We start from the raw sequence: 22950 nt of genomic DNA on the forward strand, positions 1-22950 counted from the left end.
GAAGTAGCTCAGTTGAAGGTGAAGTGGTTAGCCTGAAATATGTAAAATGAGCAGAAACTTAACATCATACATAAGCTAACTGAAAATGATTATATAATATTTCACTGTACATACCACACATCACACATCAATATGCAAACAGGGGGAAATGTCCCTTCATCCTAAGTGATGAACTTTCAGTATCATTACCTAGAACAATGCTTGTTAGACTTAGCAGTCTTAAGACATGTAGTTGACAACTCCCAGAATTCCCGTGCCAGCATGTTGGTTTTGGAATTTTGGGAGTTGAGCAGGAGTAGATTCTACCAGTTTGGACTGGTTCACCAGTTTGAACCAGTAGCTCCAACAATCAGCTGGGAGTGAACCTGTTTGCTCCCTCGATCACACACTTTACCTACCTTTATCTTCTCAGCTGAGTTGTGCAGCAGAGTGGATTGCCATGCCTCAGCTGTTTTCTTTCCCACACAGCAATCCGGAAGGTAAATGTTCTCTGAACTATGCATGCGCGCTCACTGAACTGGTTGTTAAACCGGTGGGATCCCACTCCTGGAGTTGAGTCCATACATTTTAAATTGCTATGGTTGATAAACACTGTTCTAGACTTTTACGACTTGTAAGTTATATGACCCTATAGAGCAGGGCTGTCAAACTTGTGTCACGCTCTGGCCACGCCCATGCCTGGTTTAGCAAAGGGAGGGGAAGTCATGATACATCACGTGACATCGGGATGACGTGAGTTTGACACCCATGTTATAGGGATTTTGGCTTTTCAGATGTTAATATGCAATTATGAGCATCACACTCCCTGCTTATGTTGGCTGGGACTTCTAGACATGCTCATTCAAAAACATTTGGAATATGAAATCCCCTATCTCAAACCACAAACAAATCTGTAATGAACTTTTATTGTTCCAGGATATTGTTTGGTACCCTTTTTTCATTCTCTTTTATTATTCCATATCATTCATGCCATACAATTTGCTTTTGCAGGAAGATCAATGTATTATTTATTTTAAATTTTGATTTTTTTAAAAATCCTACCTTATTTATTTTATAAATTACTCAAGGCAGCAAACATATTAATACATTTTCCTCCTCCTATTTTCCCCACAGCAACAATACTGTGAGGTAAATTGGGCTGAGAGAGTGGTTGGCCCAAAGTCACCCAGCCAGCTCTCACACCTAAGGCAGCAGAAGAACGCACAATCTCCTTGTTTCTAGCTTGATGCATTAACTACTAGATCAAATTGGCTATGCATAGGAAGAAATTCATTTTGGCATAGAAATATCCATTTGCCCCATGGAATGGGTTTGACAATGAAGTTATGGAATAAAATAAAAGTTATAAAGTAAGAATCTGAATGAGAAAGTTGCAAAAAAATTGAAATAATTAAAAAAAATAGAATTATTTATATGGAAGCTCTATATCACCCCACTTACAAAGTGTTAGATATCTCCCCCCCACTGACAGAGGTTTCCACCAAGGTCCTCTGTTCTGGCGGGAACAGAGGTTTAATCCCATTGGTCAAAAGGTCTGACAGATCCCTTTGAAAGGAGATGCTGCCAGACCCTTCCCCAGCCAGATGTTTACCTGACTTGCAATAAAGAGCTGTTGTTACTGGAGCCTTTGTGTGCCTTCCTTTATCTGATCAAACACTGGTGATGAAGGTGGGATCGGAAGGCAACTAGGCGAACAAAAAGAGCAAATGTGATCCTGCAAGTACATCCAGCCCGGAGTATCCTGAGCGGCATCGAGCAAGCCATCGCTGAACAATGGAATTAGGATGACTATGCATGCCCCCCCCAACTCCGTATGATCCAGCCACCGAGCACTGGGAATCGTACATGCTACGATTCAAGTGTTTCCTTGAAGTGAAGGATCTCACAGGCATTCCAGAAGCCCGTAAGAAGAATATGTTCCTCGGTTACTGTGTCCGGGAAGTGTTCGAAACGGCAAAAAACCTCTCGGAGCCAACCCTGCTCCAAGCAGGGTCTGGTATGCACTACAACAAACGCTGAAGACCCACTACGCGCCCAAGCCGTCCAAATATGTTCGCCGACACAAATTTAACTTCCAAAACCAGATGGAGGGCGACTCTCTCAATGAGTATGTAGCGCCGCTCTGGAAAGTACTGTGAGTTCCGAGACTTGGACGAGCTGATTCTGGACTGCATAATTTGCGTCGTGCGAGACATTACTCTCCAGAGGAGGCTACTCGCTAAGTCCAACCTCTCTCTTCAGATCGCACTAGACGAGGCTGGGGCATCCGAATCAGCCGCCAAATTGATGGAAACCCTACAGCGCAAGAGCGCACCTCAAGATGCACAGAAAAGTACCCGCGTACATCGCGAGACTACCGAGCCCAGGAGTTCTGAAAGCGAGGACGACGACAGCTACTGCATGCGCAGTAGCCGCACCAAGCTGGCACGAAAATTCAATTTGCAAGTTGCGCCCTGTGCCAGCTGTGGAGACCATGCCCGATCATCCTGCTGTTTTTGTGAAGCAACTTGCCAGCGATGCGAGCGGAAGGGGCACATCGCCAAGGTATGCTGCAGTGACTTCCCTACTGCCATCCGACAGTCCAAAAGTTCCCAAAGCCATCAACAGTGGCCCAAACCAGGGCTTTGCAGAAGTACCCATGGCAGTCAGAAGGTGACGATAGGATCACCAACCATACGTCTGTTATACAAATCCGCTCCAGGCGCCCAAAAAAGCTGAATGTCACTGTCCCAGTTAGACAAATCCGCTCCAGGCACCCCCAAAAGATGAAAGCCACTGTCCTCATCGAGGACTCTCCATGCGAGATGGAGATCGACACCGGGTCGTCACTGACCATAATTCCATGGTCAGTCCTCAAGCAAGTGATCCCAAAGCTACAGAAGCAACACCTCCGAAACCCCGACGTCCGCGTGCGCGATTACCAGGGGAAGCAGGTCCCCATTGTGGGCCAAGGCACCTTCCTGGTGAACTACAAGCAATTCTATGAAAACCTCCCCGTGACGGTGGTCAGTGGAAACCTTCAGAGCCTCCTGGGGCTTGATTGGTTCCAAGCTTTGGGGATGGAAGTGACCAGAATCAACTCCGTGAGGGATGACGGCGCTGAAGCCATCTTTAAGGAGTTCAAGGACGTTTTCGGCACCGGTCTGGGTAAGTACAAAGGAACCCCAATTTCCTTTAGCTTGGATCCCTCAATAACTCCAATTAGGTTAAAACCTAGAAGAGTACCTTTCGCTCTCCGTCCTAAAATTGACAAGGAAATTGATAAGCTTGTGAGCCAGGGCATCTTAGAACCCGTCGATCATGCACGCTGGGAGACGCCAATTGTGACACCTGTCAAGCTTGATGGGTCTGTCTGCATCTGCGCGGACTATAAGTGCACAATTAATAAAGCATTACAACAAAGTGCCTACCCTGTACCCATTGTACAGCACCTACTACATTCGCTCGGCCCAGGAAAAATCTTTGCAAAATTGGATATGGCGCAAGCATACCAACAATTGCCAGTAGATGGCGTTACTGCGGAGACCCAAACCATTGTGATGCACAGGGGTGCATTCAAATGCCACCTCCTGCAATTTGGTGTTAGTATCGCCCCTGGACTGTTCCAAAGCATCATGGAACAACTTTTGCAGGGGATTCCAAGAGTTGTCCCCTATTTCGATGACATCTTGGTATCGGCTGCAAATGAGACGCAACTTTTAAAATGCATACAGACAGTTTTGGCCAGAATTAGAGACAAGGATCTCCGCCTCAAAAAAGAAAAATGTCAGATTAATGTACCAAAGGTCGAATTCCTAGGGTACCTGATCGATGAGTCTGGAGTCCACCTGACCTCACAAAAAATTAAGCTATTAAGGACACCCCACATCTCGCAATCAGACCGAACTGCAGGCGTTTCTCGGGCTCCTTAATTTCTACAACATCTTTCTCAAACAGAAAGCCACCGTTGCTGAGCCACTACATCGCATCCTAACCAAGAACGTGAAATGGTCCTGGGGCAAAGCCGAGACCGCCGCATTTGTCGCAGTAAAATGACTTTTATCAGCGGATTCTTTCCTAGTACAATACAGCCAGACCATGCCATTGGTGTTGACCTGTGACGCCTCCCCTTTTGGTGTCGGCGCTGTCCTCAGTTACCGCATGCCCAACAGAACCGAAGCCCCCATTGCATTTTACTCCAGGACATTGTCCACCGAGGAGCAGAACTACAGCCAATTGGACCATGAGACTTTAGTTGCAGTGGCCGGAGTAAAAGGATTCCACGAATATCTCTATGGCCGGAATTTTGAACTGGTTACGGACCACAAGCCATTGTTGGGTTTACTGGCTGGAGATCGCCCCACCTCGGTATCATTATCCCCCCACATGACCAGGTGGACTATTTCCCTAGCTGCCTATTCCTACTATCTCATTCACTGACCTGGCTCCACTTTAGGTCACGCAGATGCCTTGAGCCACTACCCATTGCCTGAAATCCTTGCTGACCCCACCCCCGAGACGTTGGTCCCCATTGACTGCCTGGAAACTGGACCCATCTCATCTGGTGGCATTGCACACCACTCTGCAAAGGACCCCAAAATAAAGCAAATTTTGAACTGGGTGTGAAGGGGGTGACCCAAGGGGCCTGTTGGGGCTGATTTCAAAATGTATTTTGCCAAATGTGATGAACTGTTGGTTATTAATGGGTGTTTGCTGTCGGGGGACCTGGTAATTATTCCCAACCAACTGCACATTGCAGTACTAGAAGCATTACATGTAGAGCATCCGGGGATCGTCAGGATGAAGTCTCTGGCAAGGAGTTACGTTTGGTGGCCTAACATGGCCAGGGACATTGAAGAATGGGTGGCCACATGCACATCCTGTCAGTCCAGACCCGCTCCCCCAGAGGCGCCCACTAAGGAGTAGGAGCGACTACAAGCACCATGGTCCTGGGTGCACATTGACTTTGCTGGACCAGTTCATGGCCAAATGTTCTTCATAGTTGTGGACGTTTACTCAAAATGGTTAGAAGTAGTCCTGATGACTTCCACTACAGTGAAATCGGTCATGAAGGTACTAAGGAGACTCTTCTCCACGCACGGCCTGCCCAATGTCTTAGTCTCTGACAACGGGCCGCAATTTATGGCTATGCCATTCGAGACCTTCCTAGCATCTCAGGGAATCAGGCATAACCTGGTCGCGCCATTCCATCCAGCCTCCAATGGTCAAGTGGAGAGAATGGTAAGATCCGCAAAAGAGGCCCTTAGTAGGATGGGCCCAGGTGATTGGCAAACATTAATTGACCACTATTTACTGATTCAAATGATCACACCCAGTGCTACCACTGGGAGAAGCCCCTCTGAGCTTCTCATGGGCTGCCGTCTAAGGTCTTACTTAGACTGGCTACATCAAAATTATTCCACCTCAACACCCGCTGACTCCACAAGCAAGGTTCAAGCTTTTGCCATAGGAGATTCGTTATACACCCACAACTACACCAGGGGAACGCTGTGAGATTCCTGCCACAGTAATTGGAATTACCGCTCCTCAATCATATATAGTAGAGCTCGAGGACGGTAGAAATTGGAGAAGGCATATTGACCAACTCCGCAGCCGCATGTCCAACTCCACGCTTAGACAACCAACAGTAAAACCGCACAAAACAAAATAGCAGTCCTTCTATGTCCAACTCAAGCCCGAGAATATCGGAAGACTTATCTGATTTTGATGCAGGCCTGTAGCAAGCTGAGTGAGTTAACTCCAGAAGCTCCAGCCACGACTTGTGAAAAGTTCCAGGAGCTTCCATCAGGCAGAACCGCAGAGCAAACAAGTCCGTCCGACTTGTCCGAAGGAACCACCAACACTGAACTGTGCAGGTCAGGCAGAGCCACGCAAAAGCCTATCTACCTGCGTGACTATGTCACCAGTTGGATTGCTCTATCTTAGAGGGGAGGGGTATTAGATATAACCCCCTCCCATTGACAGAGGTTTCCACCAAGGTCCTCTGTTCTGGTGGAAACAGAGGTTTATCCCTTGGTCAAATGATCTGACAGATCACTTTAAAAGGGGATGCTGCCAGACTCTTCACCAGCCGGATGTTTACCTGACTTGCAATAAAGAGCTATTGTTACTGGAGCCTTTGTGTGCCTTCCTTTACCCAATCAAACACAAAGCAGTATAAAAAACAAAGTCATACCACCCATAAAAATGGCTTCATTAAGTCTATTCCAGGGGTGAAATTCTGGAGAACTGGTAGTGGAAATTTTGAGTAGTTCAGAGAACTGGCAAACACCACCTTTGGCTGTCCCGAGTGGGGTGGGAATTTTGCAGTATCCTTCCCCTGCCATGCCTACCAAACCATGCCCACAGAACTGGTAGTAAAAAAAATGAATTTCACTACTAGTCTATTCATATATCAATCACAGATGGTGTCTGTAAATAGGCTATGTTTCTAGACTGCAGGGGATTTTCTTCCGATTTAGCAAGCTTGATATTAGAAAAAATAATGGCATTGCTCATGTCAAATGTGTGTATCATTTGTCATTACGTGTCCTCTCATAAAAGTGTACATCGTAAATGTGCTGAGCATTTATTTGCAAAAATATTTAGATCCTAATGTAAACACAGGAGGTTCCCCATTGAAAAATTCCATCTAGGTTTATTTAGTGCATGAAATGGGCCTTGTCCTTTTAGACAATTCAAGAATCAAAGGGAAGGAGAATCTGTAATGGAGGACCCAAAGGTGCTTTTTCTGGAGGCAACTGGATTTTCTTGTTTTTTCTTTGAAGACATTTCACTTTTCATCCAAGAAGCTTGTTCAGCTTTGGCTGGATGGTGGGGAACGGATGGATTTATATTCCATGTTGACTAGCTGTATGCAAGGAATATAAATCCTTCCATTCCACACCATCTGCAAGGAATATAAATCTTTCCATTCCCTACCAATCCAGTCAGAGCTAAAGAAGCTTCTTGGATGAGAAGCAAAATATCTTCAAAGAAAAAACAAGAAAGTCCAGTTGCTGCCTGAAAAAGCACCTTTGCGATAACCGTGACTTGGATGACTGAGAATCTCTGCAGACTATAATGGAGGAACCATCAAATTGTACTGTTTTGAACCCATTCCATCAGGCTGGAGGAAGGACATTGTCAGAGAAAATATGCATGGCAGCTCTGGGACAGGAACCCTTCTCTTCACCATTCTGGGCAGCTACGCAGAAAAGAGCTGTTTTCCAAAGCTATCTTGGTCAGTCCTTGCACCCTGTTTTCCTGGTGTAGCCCTGGGGGACACCAGTAGAATAGCAAATTGAAGGAACTTTTTTTGCCAGCCAATCAAAAGTACGAGATAAGAGGTCATACATTCTGTCTGCTATCTTCTTCTCTGTAACAGAGCACCATTTTAGTAGTAATGGTAATAATACCATTTCAGATCATGCTATAGTTAACAATTGTTTGAAAAACGTGTCTGAACCACCTATCGGCTTCAATTAAATCCATGTTTATTTAAAAGAGAACGCACACAAAACCATTTTTATTCTAATTAAAGGACACAGCTCTACAAGTGAGTAGAATTAACCCAACATCCAGGCCATTTGGGACTACTTCTGTGGTGCTCAAAAACATTTGCAGACTTCCTTCCCCTGCCCTCTAATTTTAACTTCTTTAGAATGTGATGTTATCTCCATTAACTGGTTGAATTTGGAGTGCCTGCTGCAGAATCATTTTAAATCCTATGGAAATAAGAGAAAAATGAATCAGAAAGATGCAACTATATAGCTACCTGATTGCTTTGATCAACAAACCACTGATTTGGTTACCAAAGCAGTTTTTCTCATAGCATTTAAAAAATATCATCCCACATAAATGCATTACTTCTTTAGAAACAATTGGCTAAACCTCTAATGGATGCATATTAATTTAAAATCTTTGCTTGTGGTAAAAACTAATCCATCCAGGTACATCCAAATATCTAAAGAATGGACATTGTGTCATGACACCACATTTCATCCTTCTGATGAAAATCATGGCTTCCTTTAGATTAGTGTTTTTCAACCTTGGCAACTTTAGATATGTGGGCTTCACCTTCCAGAATTCCTCAGCCACTATGGACAAGCATGTTTGAAAACACTGGTCTAGATGCCTCTGAATACACTTAAGAGAAAATTAAACCATTTTCCATCCATATTGTTAGGGAGGTCCTTTTACTGACTGTAAAGATATGGTTTCATTTTCTCTTATTTTTAAAGCCACAAATTATAATCTTATTATCAACTTGCTATGCTCAGTTACATTGGCATTTATTTATTATGAAGTTGCTTTACAAAAATATAGAAAAGTATTTCAGGAAAATAACTTGCATTGTTGCAAAAGACACATGACAGTTTAAATTAACTGAATTATAAATCACATTAAAACAGGGAAATATTTTTAAAATATGTTTAGATTCTGTTTTATCTATATTCTACGCCAACAAGGGTAAGGTTAGTTTTGGATAATGCAGGTAGAAATGGAATGTAGAAGATTGCTGCATTCAAGGTAACTTTCCTCTAAACAAACATAGCATTGAAAACAAACAAATCCAACTTAAGCCTGCAACAACCAACCAAGAACTCTACCTTTGTTGGTTCATATTTTAAAAGCTATTATTTGTGGGGGGAAATGTTATTTTGTATACCCTTTGAACATTAGCATCAATGCTTTCCATCTCCCATAACATGCCAGACCTTTGTCCCTGACCCAGGGTAATGTTCCATCTGTCCAGTAAATGGTCTGTAAAAAAAGCAAACAGGTAAACAAACAAATAAATGAAAACAAAAAACCTTCCTCTCAGTTTGGGTTACCCCAAGTACAAAATCAAACTCTCCATGGAAGAAAAAGGTAAGCATCTGCAGAGGAAAGATTGAGAGAGAGGAATAGAAAAGAGGAATTCTGAAGCAATACAGAAAGAAGAATACAGAATGTGTGTGTGTGTGTGTGTTTGTGTGAGTGTGTGTATCTTGGTGTACGCAATACAGAGAAAACAAAATATGCTAGAAACAATACAAAGGAATATAATCTCTCAGTAGGTTTTCAATAGGCTTGTGTTCTAACAATCTTATCACCCAGATGATTTCACATTGTGTACTGATAATCTTATTAGAATTCAGTCCCACCTTCCTAACCATTTTTATATGTTTACAAAGAAAAATAAAACGGGTCCTGTTCAGCACCGAGGGCTGTTTCAATGAACCTTCTACTACCCCCACGGGCTGGGGACAAAATACAATACGTGTCATGACATCACCATGGAAGGCATGTGACTTACATCATTGGAACAGATGCTGGTGCCAATGCATAACTGAATTATTTGACAGGGACATCCTCATACCTGTCATCATCACTGTATGTGCTGCAGTGTATTGGCCCCATAGAAGACTGGTGAGCAGCTAGTGCTTATTCCCTTTTGTATATACAAGAAATACCTGCGCCGAAAGGATTAGCCAATGAAGGCCCTCTTGTGTATCTCAAATTCCTCCACAGGGCACTTAGAAGTTTTATTTAACAGAGCTTTGCGAATTGTACCCTGGTGTTTTATTTGATTGCTTCTTATCTGTATTCCTACTTGCTGCTATTAAGTTTAAAGCAGAGGCACCAGCTCTCTAATTTAACACCTGCCAAGGGAAGGAGAATAATAGATACCTAAGAGCTATCTGCTGATAAACAGGGGGGGCACTCCTAAGACATTGACAGGATCTTATCACAACATCCCCAGGTGCTCTCTGCCCCACCAATTTTGCATCAAAATTGCATCAACCCAAAAAATTGAACATTGATTCATGGGTTGGGGTGAGAATTGTTGTACCGGCTATAAGTAAGTTATTTTAGAAAAGTCCTTCCACACTGGGATCCCAATACAAATTATTCCTATGAACGAATGGCATTTGTAATCACAAACAATTCTCCCCAACAGACAAATAAAACCTTTTCGTTCAGTCAGCTACAATCTGGGTCCTTATTTTGCTGACTTTGGAAGGATGGAAGGCTGAATCAACCTTGAGCTGGTCAGGATTGAACTCCTGGCAGTGAGCAGAGTTAGCCTACAGTACTGCATTTTAACCACTGTGCCACCACGGCTCTTATAAGGTATGTGGGAAAGACCTTGGGAGATAGGGTGAAGAGATGCTGGATAGTGGGCAGAGCTACAGGCTCCCCAATTTCTTAGGCTTTAAATGAAACAGAAGACCATAAAGTTGCAAGACTGTTAATGTAGCTTTACAATAAAGTAGAATTAGCTTATTTGGTCGTGTTTCCTGTCTGGTTTATCCGGTAATGCTGACATCAATTTTACAAGTCTCAAAGTACAATATCCTGCCATCTTCTTTATAGCCCAAGAAACTAGGAAGGTCTGCGATTTTTGCCCTGCTCACTATCAGTTGGGGACCATGCTGTCTCTTAGGCAGCATTTCCTTATTCCATACTCTCCCATAGTGGCTTTCCTACATACTGTTACAGATTCCATTTTTGATCCTGGATGGGTGCACTGCCCTACACAGACCTTGTGCAGTTTGGGGGATCCTCCTAGACATTTGGGAGGTAACTGAGGAGCAGCTGTGGCTAGGAAAGCCTTTGCTCAACTTTGGGTCCCAATAGACACACAAAAAAGGAGAGAAAGAATACATATGCACACACACATCAATTTCACCCTGTTTGTTTCATTTGCTTTTTTGCAAGAGAAACTGCAAAATGTTTCAGTTAACATTTTCTTAGAAGACCTAAGTCAGGAAAAGAGCTCAAGCAAGAATCCCCTCAAACCCCCCCCCAAAAAAGATGCACTCAAATTTTAACAGGCCCTAGCAGTGCAAAGCTTTAGCGATCCCTGTTAGATCACAACGTAGGCACAACTGTTTTGTAGACTAATTTTATTCATCACTAATAAGGTAAGCCAGTGAGAACCGGTTCACTAAATCCTGAACTCTGCTGTCTCCCCTTAAGTTAAACAGTGAAGTAGGCGCTTGGGGAAAGGGATGGTCCTTGAATTTCTCCCGAAAGAACAGCTGTTGTATGGAAGGCAAAGAAAAAAATCAAAACGTACCCCAAATCCTAGCTTGAAAACTTCTAGGACAAAGATAGAAATCTAACAGTTTTACAAGTTAAAGGTTGGTAACCTATTCATAAGGCTTATACTTCTGCAGCCTTTAGGTTTAGTTTAAGGTACCCCCATATATTTCAAGTACTAGAAAGGGAAAGACATTTTTGTTATTTCCCCTTTTCTGCTGTAACTCGGATTGGGAATGGATGGGAAGGTAATGGCAGCAAATTGCCAGTTGAAGGCAAACATTACAATCTTAATTGTCCTGGTTGGGTGGGGAATGCTTGTATGGAACCCATACAATAAAAGAACTAACTTTGCAGAGGTTCAACCATATAGAAACTGAGCTGGAAATAATTAACTCAAATCTCCAACACCACTGATCTTGTATGAATACAGAGATCTGGTTTCAGAGTGGTACACATCTAGAATATGCTCCTGTTGGAGGTAAGGTCTGCCCCATTCTCCCAGTCTTCTGGAAAAAGCCTGAAAACTTGACTTGCACTTGACCTGGAGACCTGATAGGGTCTGCTACTTTGGGAGTGGCTAATGAGAAGGAGGGACTCACTGGAGAAGAACCTAATGCTGGGAAAGATTGAGGGCAAAAGAAGAAGGGGACGACAGAGAATGAGGTGGCTGGACGGAGTCACTGAAGCAGCAGGCGTGAGCTTAAATGGACTCCAGAGGATGGTAGAGGACAGGAAAGCCTGGAGGAATGTTGTCCATGGGGCTGCAATGGTTGGACACGACTTCACACTAACAACAAAAATGGGGTGGACATGAACCCTACTCTAGGCCACCTATCATCTTCATTTTTAAGTTTTTCTCCTAATTTTAATTGCTCTGCTTTCTTTTTTACTTTTTAATTATATTGTAAACCACCTAAAGGTGCTGCATTCGTGAGAGGGGTGGCCTAAAAAATTAATTATTAATCCTCCTCTTCGTCAAAATAGTTCCTTGGACAATAGCAGGATGTTTGGATTACATGATTTTATAAAACAGAATCATCTGCTTCTTTACATTGCTTGGCTGGGGATATGAAAGCCAAAAAGCTTTGCTACTTATGTTCTAATTTGTATTATATTCTACTGGGGATGAGTCAGACCTCTTGATTTTAGTGCTCAAAGTGCTTATCTGTTTGGGTGCAGGTGAAAAGCAAGATGCATGCCACATCTGTACCCAGCAAACAAGCCACAATATTTATTGGTAGCAGCATGTTTTGACTCACAATGAATTGCAAGATGCGTAGGCTGTATTAGAAGCCACTATCCACCTTCATTCGAACAACATGCTATATTTCTCCTCTGGTTTTGTCAGCTTTGCAAGTAGCATAGCTTTCACCTTTCAAACCACACCTTCAGTTTGCTCAGCTTAATCTCATAAAAGATCTCAGAACAATACTGCTCTGTTGATTTTTTTTCTTTATTCTTAAAAGATAAGGTTTTTATTTGCAATTTCATTTGTTTTATGTGGTTTGGAGGAATTTTTTATGGGAAAGGGTGGATAACAGGGCTTTTCAATTCAAAGACAATTTTTACTCCTCCCCAGCTGAATGAGAAATGCAGGAAGCAAACTCTTAGCTTTGGGTTCAAATCATAGGTGCACCAAATTTGGACATTAACATTTCCACTGCTACCTTGAAAGTATGTCTTATTTTATTTGCCACACAGACACAAAAAAGAATGTAGGTTTCTCCCACTGAGGTGTACATTCAGTTCCTCCAATTGATGGGTATGCTTTGGCATCAATAAGTCATGTCCTCATCCTTTCTCTAGTGCAATTTGCTCTATATGGAGCTTCCTTTGATGATAACTTGCACACTACAGCAAAATGCATCTGTCACAGGTGGAAGCTGTTACAGCTGGATAATCCTTATAGTGGCGAAGCTCGCCTTGTTCACAAGTTTGCTTTCAGGTGCTCATTATTATCTTTATCTATATTTATAAAAATGGCTGTGTGTGTGTATGTTCCAGCATAACTCTGGGACGCCTAGAACAATTTCAACCAAACTTGAAATGACAGATGACTTACTCTTTGGAAACAAATACTGTGGGGGTAAGATACCCCCTAACACCCCTTGGGGGTGGGGGTGTTCTGTTAAGATACAGCCTGTACTGCCGTAAAATGACTTCTAGTGTACTGCCGTAAAATGGCTTCTACTATATAGCGCAGTGGAGTTGCCATGGTAATGGCTTCACAGTACTCCACAAGGGGGCTCTTTCTGGTAAGGGGGAAAATCCAACATTAGAAATTACATTGATCCGGACATTTGTGAATGTCTAATACCCTGGCAATGCCGGTTTAACAGCTAGTTCCCTATAAAACCCTTTAATACCCAGATTTTGGTTACAGTGAGACCCTACAGAATAAAATCTGCCTGTCCAATATGAGCTAACCAAAGTACTATATCCCATATAAGGTGGGTGGAGGCCCAGGGACTTGTTATTTGCAACCTCCTCCTTTGGAAATAACTTACCTCTTCCTGAGATCGCAATGGCTCTTTCCTCACTGAGGGTCATTAAGGCACTTAAGAAGGCTCTTTTCTATAACTGAGGACAATGTTCTTGTGTGTCTGGTTTTAGTGGCAGAATTATTGCTGGCCACAGGCTGAGATATATTCATTGACAGGTAGTGTGAATATGATTTATGCCCTTTAGAGTATTCTTTTACTGGACTCTTTGGTTTGATGTTTTTTTTGGTTTGATGTTTCTTAAGTTGGGACTTGCCTTGCGTTGTTGATGGGGGTGACATCTAGAAGACTACCATAAATTTAAATATATACTTTCAGCTCTGACGGGAATAAAAAACAAGAATGAAAGTGTTCTTTTTCAATTTCTGCTTCTCTTCATACACAAAGAGGCTCTCTAATCTTCAGGAGAAGATCTACGGTTGCTAAGCCTGGCTGGCTCTTATAATTTATCATCTGTTTTTGGCCTCATTCATCCTGTTTGTTATTTACAGATATTAGTCCACGAGTCTTCAGAGAAAAGAGAGATTGAACAAACTCAAGGCAGGAAACAATGATCTTCAAAGTGTTTATCTAACTGTTTATTCTCAGGAAACCGATATGAAGAGTCTATTCATAATATAATTAGTCCCAGGACGATTCAGATTTTAAAGATCATTATTCTGGAGGCAAACAACATTGGCTCAACTTCAGGCAGGAATTTGAAGACCAAACTGAACTCAACTTTACCATAGAAGAAAAGTATCACTAATATGATAGCTCTTTATTACACAAAGTACAGAAATGAAATATTAAAGTTTATTGATTGGCGACTGAAACAACTATTTGGTGACAGCTGTGGGTACCAATGACACAACAAAAGTAATCCTGTTTCTGTTAATGGGCTAGATAGAAGAAAATGGGCTGGGTACATGGCCCCAGACAGCACAATCACCTAGGCTAAACATGCCTTCAGTGCTTCTACTACTACTACTACTAATCTTACCACTACTACTGCTACCATCAACAACTACTGCTGCTACTAGAAGCCTAGATACTGTCTATTTCAAAAGAACGATACTTACAGGAAGTTTGTACCCCTGATAGTTATTAATTAAGTCTTGAATGAAGGGGTGCTTCAAAAGGAGTTTAATTTTGATGGGCTTCAGATCTTCAGAGCCAAGATCCTGGTATACCTTAATAAAATGCTTTAAAAATAAACGAAGAGAGTTTATTTTATTAGTAAATGAACCAACTGGAAAAAAAAACAAGCAACGTATGCAAATACTGCTGTAGAAGGCTGAGTGTCATGATAAGGTCACTTTTTCAGCTTCATAACTTGATCATTAATACTGAAGTAGTAAAGGAGTGACTTTTCTGGCCAGCACTGATGTTGCTACAAGACCTAGTCGTTGCTTGGAAGATCTGGTAGGAGAGCACATTTCAAGACCCACAAATCCTTACTTGTAGCACAGAATACTACAGTACAATCTTTAAATTAATCCTGTAATTCTGTCTTCACTGTGAGTTGTATTGTGTTGGTGTGTGTGTGTGTGTGTGTGTGTGTGTGTGTGTGCGTGTGCTCAACCAATCTCAGGGTACATACGTTATTTGCACTGACAAATAAATAATTGTTATTATAATAATTATTAAATCAGACATCCATTTTTCTGGAAACATCCCACAACAAAGCAGGTATCATTCAATAAAAGCCATTATCAAATAAAGGCTTTACAATTGCAAATGTAATATATCATGATCAGGAGGAATTCTTAAGCTATCCTTGGAGAGGCAGGGCATGAGAATGCGAAACATAATTTAGTCAACAAAACTCTTACCATGCTTTGTTAAATTTTAGTTAGATTATTGTTGACCCAACAGAACAGTTTTACTAATGAGTTCCAACGGGGTAAAAATAAATAAAAAGACTGACAATCTCATCTACTACATGTACGTCACTCTGCATAGCTCTAATACTAAATCACAGCCTCTCCATTTGTGCAAATACATATTTTTCTTCCCTTCAAGAGCTCTAACCTGATCCTATTTCAGAAAAAGAACAATGCCACTCAAACTTACCCCATTTCCTTAAATCTCAATAATTGAGATATTGCTTGCTACAAACATTGGGATAAAAGAAGTATATAAATATACAATTAATGGAGCTATGAGCTAATTAACCAACCTCATAATTGTCCTCTTCTGTCAGTTGACTACTAAATCTGTGATTGTCATAAGCTTTGTTTGTTTCATACTGGAATACAAGGAGAAGTGTAGCCAGAGAGATGTATCCATCATTGCCAATAGACAGGGCATCCTCTTCTTTTTCCTTCTCTTCCTTCTCTTCCTCCTCTTCTTCTTCCCCTTCTTCACCAGCCTCCTCCTCTGCCTGTTCATCCTGAGCAGCAGTGGTTATGAGTTGCTCAGCAGATGTTACAAACTAAGAAAGACAAACCAAAGATAACATAAAGTGTTTTTTTTGGGGGGGGGGTGTAGATAGTTTCCTAATGACCAATTGAAAGGTATGTGACTGTCAGAAAGAGCACCAGCTTTGAACACCTACAATAAAGCTAGCCAGGGGGTTGCAATTTTTCTCTAACTAGATGTTCTCAGATTCTCACTGTTTGTATCTCATATTCAGTACATATTCTATACATATGTATAGAGGATTGTGTGTTTGTTAGTATGATTTACTGGGTTATGGATTTTCTTTCTGTCTGTCTGTCTTTTTTTCACTGTGAGTTTTGAGACGTATTTGTACATGTTAAAATTAAATATGTATATTGAAAAGGAATTATAAATACCATCAACATACAATGGAGCTTGCTCAGAAGCTGAAATACACCAAGTAAATGAGATGAAGAGTGGGAAGTAGAGGAGAGAGGTAAGGGAAGAAGAGAGGGATAGGAGAGGGGGCAAGGAGGGGGGAAGAGGAGGAGAGAAATGCGGCGTGGAAAGGGGAGAGAAGAGGAGAGAGGAAGGGGAAGTAGAGAAGGGAAGGATGACAGGGAAGAAAGGAGGTAGGGAGGGGGAGGAGAGGGGGAGAAGAAAGTGATGGATAAGGTACAAATATGGTGTATGGAGAGCAGAAGAGCCAATAATTCACAGGTCTGCAAAAAACAAATTTTCGAGAGCTGTTTTGGTTATTCCACATAATCTTTATGTTTTTTGGTACACTGAATCCGAAAATGACCTCCATTTTGTCATAGAACATCACGTTTCCTGACAATTTAGGTAACTATGTTAAATAAGGCAATACTTCAAAATAAATGGAAATAGACTTATAAAATTAAAGTTTTATTACAATATTTTCATGAAAATCCTTTTTTGAACTGAAATGAGCTCACCTACACACACTAAACTCGATTCTTTTTCCTTGTGGGGCTCCTCTTGGTGCATTTACGCTTGTGAGTAGTATCTGGAATGTCTCTCGGAAGCATCCAACAGTAGTCTGCCATCATTGTAATGCTCCATTTTCCCTGGTATCTCCTTTCCATCTCTTTAATGTCTTGGTGGAATCCTTCACCTTGTTCCTCACTCACAGCTCCCAAATTTTCAGGAAAGTAGTCAAGGTGAGACTGGAGGAAATGCACTTTCAAACTCATCAGGCAACTTAAAGCTTGAAATGCTTTCAGCATTCTTCCGACGATCTTTTTGTAGTTAGGATCTTTGTTATTGCCTAAAAATTTCGGTGCAACTTCTTTAAATGCAATCCACCCTTCTTTTTGAGGATCCGTCATGGTATTGACAAACTCTTGATCAACTATAAGCCTTCTAATGTCTGGTCTGATGAACACACCTTCCTTCAATTTTTCCTCTGACAGGCATGGAAACTTGGTGGCCAAGTATTTGAAGCATTCTCCATCTCTTGAAAGTGATTTCACGAATTGCTTCATCAATCCCAATTTGATGTAGAGAGGTGGTAGAAGAACTGTAGGGAAGGTACCAAAGTTTCTGGGAGGACAATTTTTTCACCGACTGTTAGCACCCTTGGCTGCCAACTCTTCTTGGTCCAGTGATTTTGTCGGTCTCGACTGTCCCATAGACACAGAAAACAAGGGTATTTGGTATACCCAGCTTGTTGCCCGAGCAGTCCCCACACACTTGCCAACCATGGTCTTCATATTTAAGTTTACGAAGAACCAATTCCAAGTTCTCGTAGGTTTCCTTCAAGTGTATGGAATGACCTACAGGTATGGAAGTGTAAAAACTGTTGTGGAGTAAAACTGCTTTGAGACTTCTTTTTGAAAAATCTATAAAAAGACGCCATTGCTCTGAATCATATTGGATTTTAAATTGATCCATCAGACCTTTGACATCAATGCAATAAACCAACTTGTCTTCCTTTTCACGATGTCTGAACCATGAAGATGACACTCCTGGCAACAATAAATTCCTGCTTTTCAACCTTGATCCGAGTAACTCAGTGGCATCTTTGGGAAGATTCAAGTCTCTTACCAAATCATTCATCTCCTCCTGAGAAAACAATTTTGGTCTTGTATCTGACTTTGAAGATGATACAAGACCAAAATTGTTTTCTCAGGAGGAGATGAATGATTTGGTTCAGGTATGACTTCACTTTCATAGGAGCTAGGTATCTCTTCCAAGATAGCAGGGGGCTTGGATATCTGTGCCATGGGGGATGGGACGAATTGCTGAGTGAAGATTGGGGTATGAAATGGAATGCTTCCATTTGTACTTAAACCCTTTTCCATTGTATGAACAAAAGTAACAGTCATCACTATGGTTCTTTTGCTCTCGCCATACCATAGGAATCCCATAACGGAAAGATTTTTTCTTACCCTTGAACCAGTATTGGAGGTCCTCAACACACCATTTGCACACTTTATGAGGTGCCCAAACTTTATCTTGATCTCCAATTTTTAGTCCAAAGTATGCAAAGTATACTTTTTTCACAAAGTCTGTAATATTCTGCTTTTGCTTCAACACTGTATATTCACCACAGATGAAACAGAAACTGTCTGGCAGATTAATACACTTTCGGGGTGCCATAACATAATGGTTGAAGAATGACAAGCTAACATGAATTGAATAGAACCAAGAACCTGATGATGATTCGTGCACAAGTGTGGCATGCAGGAGAGAGCAGCTCTGTGTCTGTACACGAGATGTCACAGTGCTGGCCATGCCCCCTGCACTGACTGGATATGCTGCTATCTGCCCTGTATCTCCCTCCCACTGGAGTCTTCAGAAAAGATTAACCCCTTCTACCATTAGAAGTACAGACTTAAAACTTGCTTAGCTTATGTATATATTGCTGACCATCAGATTTACAGTGCTATATTTTTTTTACATAACTTGGACAAACCCTTTAAGGTTTTTTTTGCATTTTATATCTTAAATGGACTTATGTGAATTAATTAATAGTAATTTGGACTTTAAATTTGGTTAAAAACCCATAAAATAAAAAAAATACTAAAAATTAAAAAAAAATAGATAAATTTGAAGACAACTTTGCAGGTTGTGGCAAATCATGACATCTAGGAGTTTTTTCAATATTGTATTTGTTTTCAGCACACCAAAATACATGGAAATTGGATGAAAATAATCAAACAGCTTTTTAGTCGCAGACCTGTGAATTGTTTTTGGGAGTTGTTGGTAAGATGAATTGATGTAAACATTTAATAATATATTGGCTATGAAACAGTATACATGTGATTTACATGTTATGAAAATGAAAAAATAAAGAACTTTATAATAGAGATGTATTTGTCTTGGGGGGGGATGTACTAAGGGAGGCTCAGGCAATCTCATTGTACATATGTTGTGCATTGACAGTACAGTCAACAGTACATGAAACAGTATATAAAAAGGGAAACTGTCAGCTTCCACTGTTATCCATAAGGAGATGAAACCAACGTTCTGCCCCTAGAACCTTGAACAACTTCCAAACATTGTTTTTAGAAGGGTTAAAGTACTGGATGTTCCTCTGTGTGAATGAAACCTTTGCTAACTCTGTTAAGCTGCCGAAACCTTGCTGTAAAAATGTCACTCTTTTTCAATCAGTTTAGCTGGTATTGTATTCTTGTCTGCAATTTTATAATATTGCCAAGATGTTTACTGAAACATATTGTTGTGCTTAAACTAAGCTTTCAGGTTTTCTTGAAGATGGCCTAGTGATTAAGACACCAGGCTAGAAACCAGGAGACTGTGAGTTCTAGCCCCATCTTAGGCATCAAGACTGGCTGCAACAGAGAACTGAACATAACTAATCAATATGAGCGATGGACAGAAAGCCTGACTACCAAGCACTGCATTCTTATTACTATCTGGTCCAATTGTATATTAACTGGACAGGTACTATTTATTCTGTATATTGCACATGCATCCTGCCTTTTCTCCAGAAGCTCTGGGCAGCAGATATAATGAGAGATCAGAAGAGGCTGGCTTTATGGAACAAATATATTTTTGTTACCAACTAAATCAAGATTTTTATTATCAAGTATTATTAATTTTTTACCATTTGAGGAAGAGAAAAGTGTTTATCCCTCTTCCTTTGAATATATATCCCTGTTGCGACACTAAGGGCTCGATAGACACCATCTACAGCATCAGGGTAAGAGGCGAAGTAGAGCAGCATGTTAGTGTAGTTCAGTTGAGGAGGGTCTTTTTCAGGATCAGCAAATAAAGTGAACAAAAACTGCAAAAAGAAACAGTTCTATTAATTGACGTACTGTATTGGATATTTTGTTTAATCACAACAAATCAGTATGTATGTAGCTAAGGTGGGGAACCTAGTCTAGGCCTTTACTGTGATACTAAACATCTTTACATGAAAGTTTTGATGGACAGCAGAAGATATCATCCATAGGCTCATCTAATGATGACCATAACACATTAAAGGTTGCAGCGGCATGAAAAAAGAATAACTTATATAAGGATGAATTAATCAGGAAAGGCAAAGGAAGGGAAGTCAAATAAAATGAGCGAGTGAGTAAGGAAGGAAGGAAGATAGGTTGGTTCCCTGTTTGTAAAAGCAGGAAAAAGAGATCTGCAATAGTTCTGAAAAAAGGTGACATGATTTTGGAATGGAACTGTTAAATATATGCAAGGAAATGAAGTATAGATTTAATAATGAATGCAAAGTCTAAAATGCATGTCAAAAACAATGAACCTATGACATCTATATTTTAATACACATGTATGAAAGTAGGAATGCACAAATAAAGGATAGTTACTGGTACATCTTAACACTCTAGGTCTCAAGGTTATTCCAACAAAAATGAAAGGTTTTTGAGTGAATATATAAAGGTGGGCTTCAGTTATTCATTTTGTTATTCTGTTTTTATTTTCTGGTAGCTGTCGTGTTTTTGTTTTAGTTCCTTTCTTTTTAAACTTCTATTCAATGACAAGCCACACAGAATGACTCCTGGGAGACAGGAGGTCATTGAATTCAAATCAATAAATAACGAAAGAACCAAGGAAAACCATATAATACCCTGAATGAGTACAATTGGAAGAAACATGAATGAGCAGAAGAATGGAAACAAGAGGAGACAATACAGAAAATGTTATTGGGACATTCAGGGACCAAAGAATGAATGAGAATAGTGATTGTATAAAAACATACAATGCATTAACCTCTTAACAGAATGAATAGGAAATAGAACTAAGGAAAAAATATTGAATATACTTGGAGCAGCATGAAAAGAATTATACTGCAAGGTTCAGAATAAGTGTGGGAAGTATGAAAAGTGATGCTTGATGGAATTATGAAGTGAAAAAGGTGGTATTGAAGAAAAATGCGTATAGAAATTATTGCAGCAAAAAATGATGAAAAAGTACACTCTTGACCAAGTTTGTGGATGTACTATTCAGGATGGTAAAAGGCAAAAGGGTTATTGCCAATCTTTTAACAGACTTATGCAAATCTATGGTAGGCTGATTGAATAGTGTGCAACTTCTGGTCACCATATTTGAGAAAATATGCAATACAGTTGGAAAATGTATAAGACAGCAGTCAAAATTACCTGTGGCTCAAGCAACTTCCACATGAGAAAAGGATAGAATATTGCTTAGAAAAAAGGTAACTGAGTGTATAAACCTGTATGTACCATGGAGAAAGTGAACAGGAAGAATGGTTGCGGGAATTTAGTATGTCTAGTTTAATGAAAAGAAGGACTAGGGATGACATAATAGCAATGTTCCAATATCTAAGGGTCTGCCACAAAGAAGAAGCGTTCAACCTATTCTCCAAAGCACCTGAAGGCTGAACAAGAAGTAATGTATGGAAACTAATCAAGGAGAGGTCCAGACTAGCTAGGACTTTCCTATCAGGACCTTCCAGACAGTTAGAACAATTAATCAGTGGAACGCCTCCAGAAGTTGTGGGTACTCCAACACTGGAGGTTTTTAAGAAGAGATTGGACAACCATTTGTCTGAAATGGTATAGGGTTTCCTGTGTGAGCAGTGGGTTGGACAAGAAGACCTCCAAAGTTCCTTTCCAACTCTGTTATTTTGTTATACATTTTTATTCCTCTCCTAAATACTAGAATGGACTGATTGGAAGGAGATACAGAATGGAACCTCATCCTTCTCTAATCTTCATCCAGCACAAAAAAAAACTTCTGAAATTCATTATGACAAAACATAACAACCGTCACTAATTTGGATGTTTTTAAAAGATGTACTATGTATATGAAGGATTAACAACAGGTTGGAGATAGCATGATCTAATCACAGGGAGTGGGAAAAGGTTATGTCTCTGTTCCTGCTTCCAGGTACCAGAAGCATTGGTTAGTCATTGTGAGGAACAAATATTGACTTGAAATGGGCCTTGCCCTTACCAGTAGACCAGTTTTTTATGCTTTTACAATTCTTTAAGCTTTTAAGAGTGGAGGAAGAGTGGATAACCAGGGAGACTCATAACACAGAAAATACATAACAAGAAACATGATCAGCTCTGAAATACAATAGAAAGGAATTTCAAAGAAATAGTCACACAGCCTGAGAATAAGGAAGAAAAACAGAAATCTCTTTCTCTGTTTGACAAATTATTTCTCAATTTGAGAAATTATAAGTGGTTGTGAGTCAGCATGAAAATGTATATGTATTATTGCATCTCATATGCATGGAAAAATCCCCATAAAATTGCTAATTCTAAAATATTGTCTTCTTCCCCATTCATTAAAATATTTAAGTCTCTCTCTCATTCCAATCATCATTTTTTAAACTTTTTATTTTAAGCTCTGGAAATAATTCTATGAATATAGAATTAGCATTGAAAAGCAGAAATGTCTGAATTTAACTGTTACAAATAATCAGAAATGGGCAATGTCTTGTGTTCAGATTTGAAAGTCAAGCAAATTATCAATTGTGCCTCAGAACAAAAATATTTTGTTAAAAAAAACTTAACTACAAGTAGCATTCACCCATTACTTGAGAATTGTTGGAATATAACGGACGGTGTTTGGAATCCACTGAAAATGGCGGCGTTAC

At 40.5% G+C, this 22950-nt stretch overlaps 1 protein-coding gene across 1 annotated transcript in view; it reads right to left on the reverse strand.

Moving 5' to 3' along the window:
* Positions 1–12381: 12381 nt before the first annotated feature.
* The window catches only part of SPEF2 (sperm flagellar 2), a 109316-nt gene continuing 98747 nt past the window's right edge, over positions 12382–22950 (reverse strand). Inside the window, exons 35-38 of the mRNA XM_032213895.1 lie at positions 19972–20151; positions 15676–15930; positions 14576–14698; positions 12382–12471 (exon numbers count right to left, since the gene is read on the reverse strand). Coding sequence (XP_032069786.1) covers positions 12382–12471; positions 14576–14698; positions 15676–15930; positions 19972–20151 — 648 coding nt within the window. The remainder of the gene's footprint in view (positions 12472–14575; positions 14699–15675; positions 15931–19971; positions 20152–22950) is intronic.

The sequence above is a fragment of the Thamnophis elegans genome, chromosome 3 (assembly GCF_009769535.1).
Source record: "Thamnophis elegans isolate rThaEle1 chromosome 3, rThaEle1.pri, whole genome shotgun sequence".
Lineage (NCBI taxonomy): Eukaryota > Metazoa > Chordata > Lepidosauria > Squamata > Colubridae > Thamnophis > Thamnophis elegans.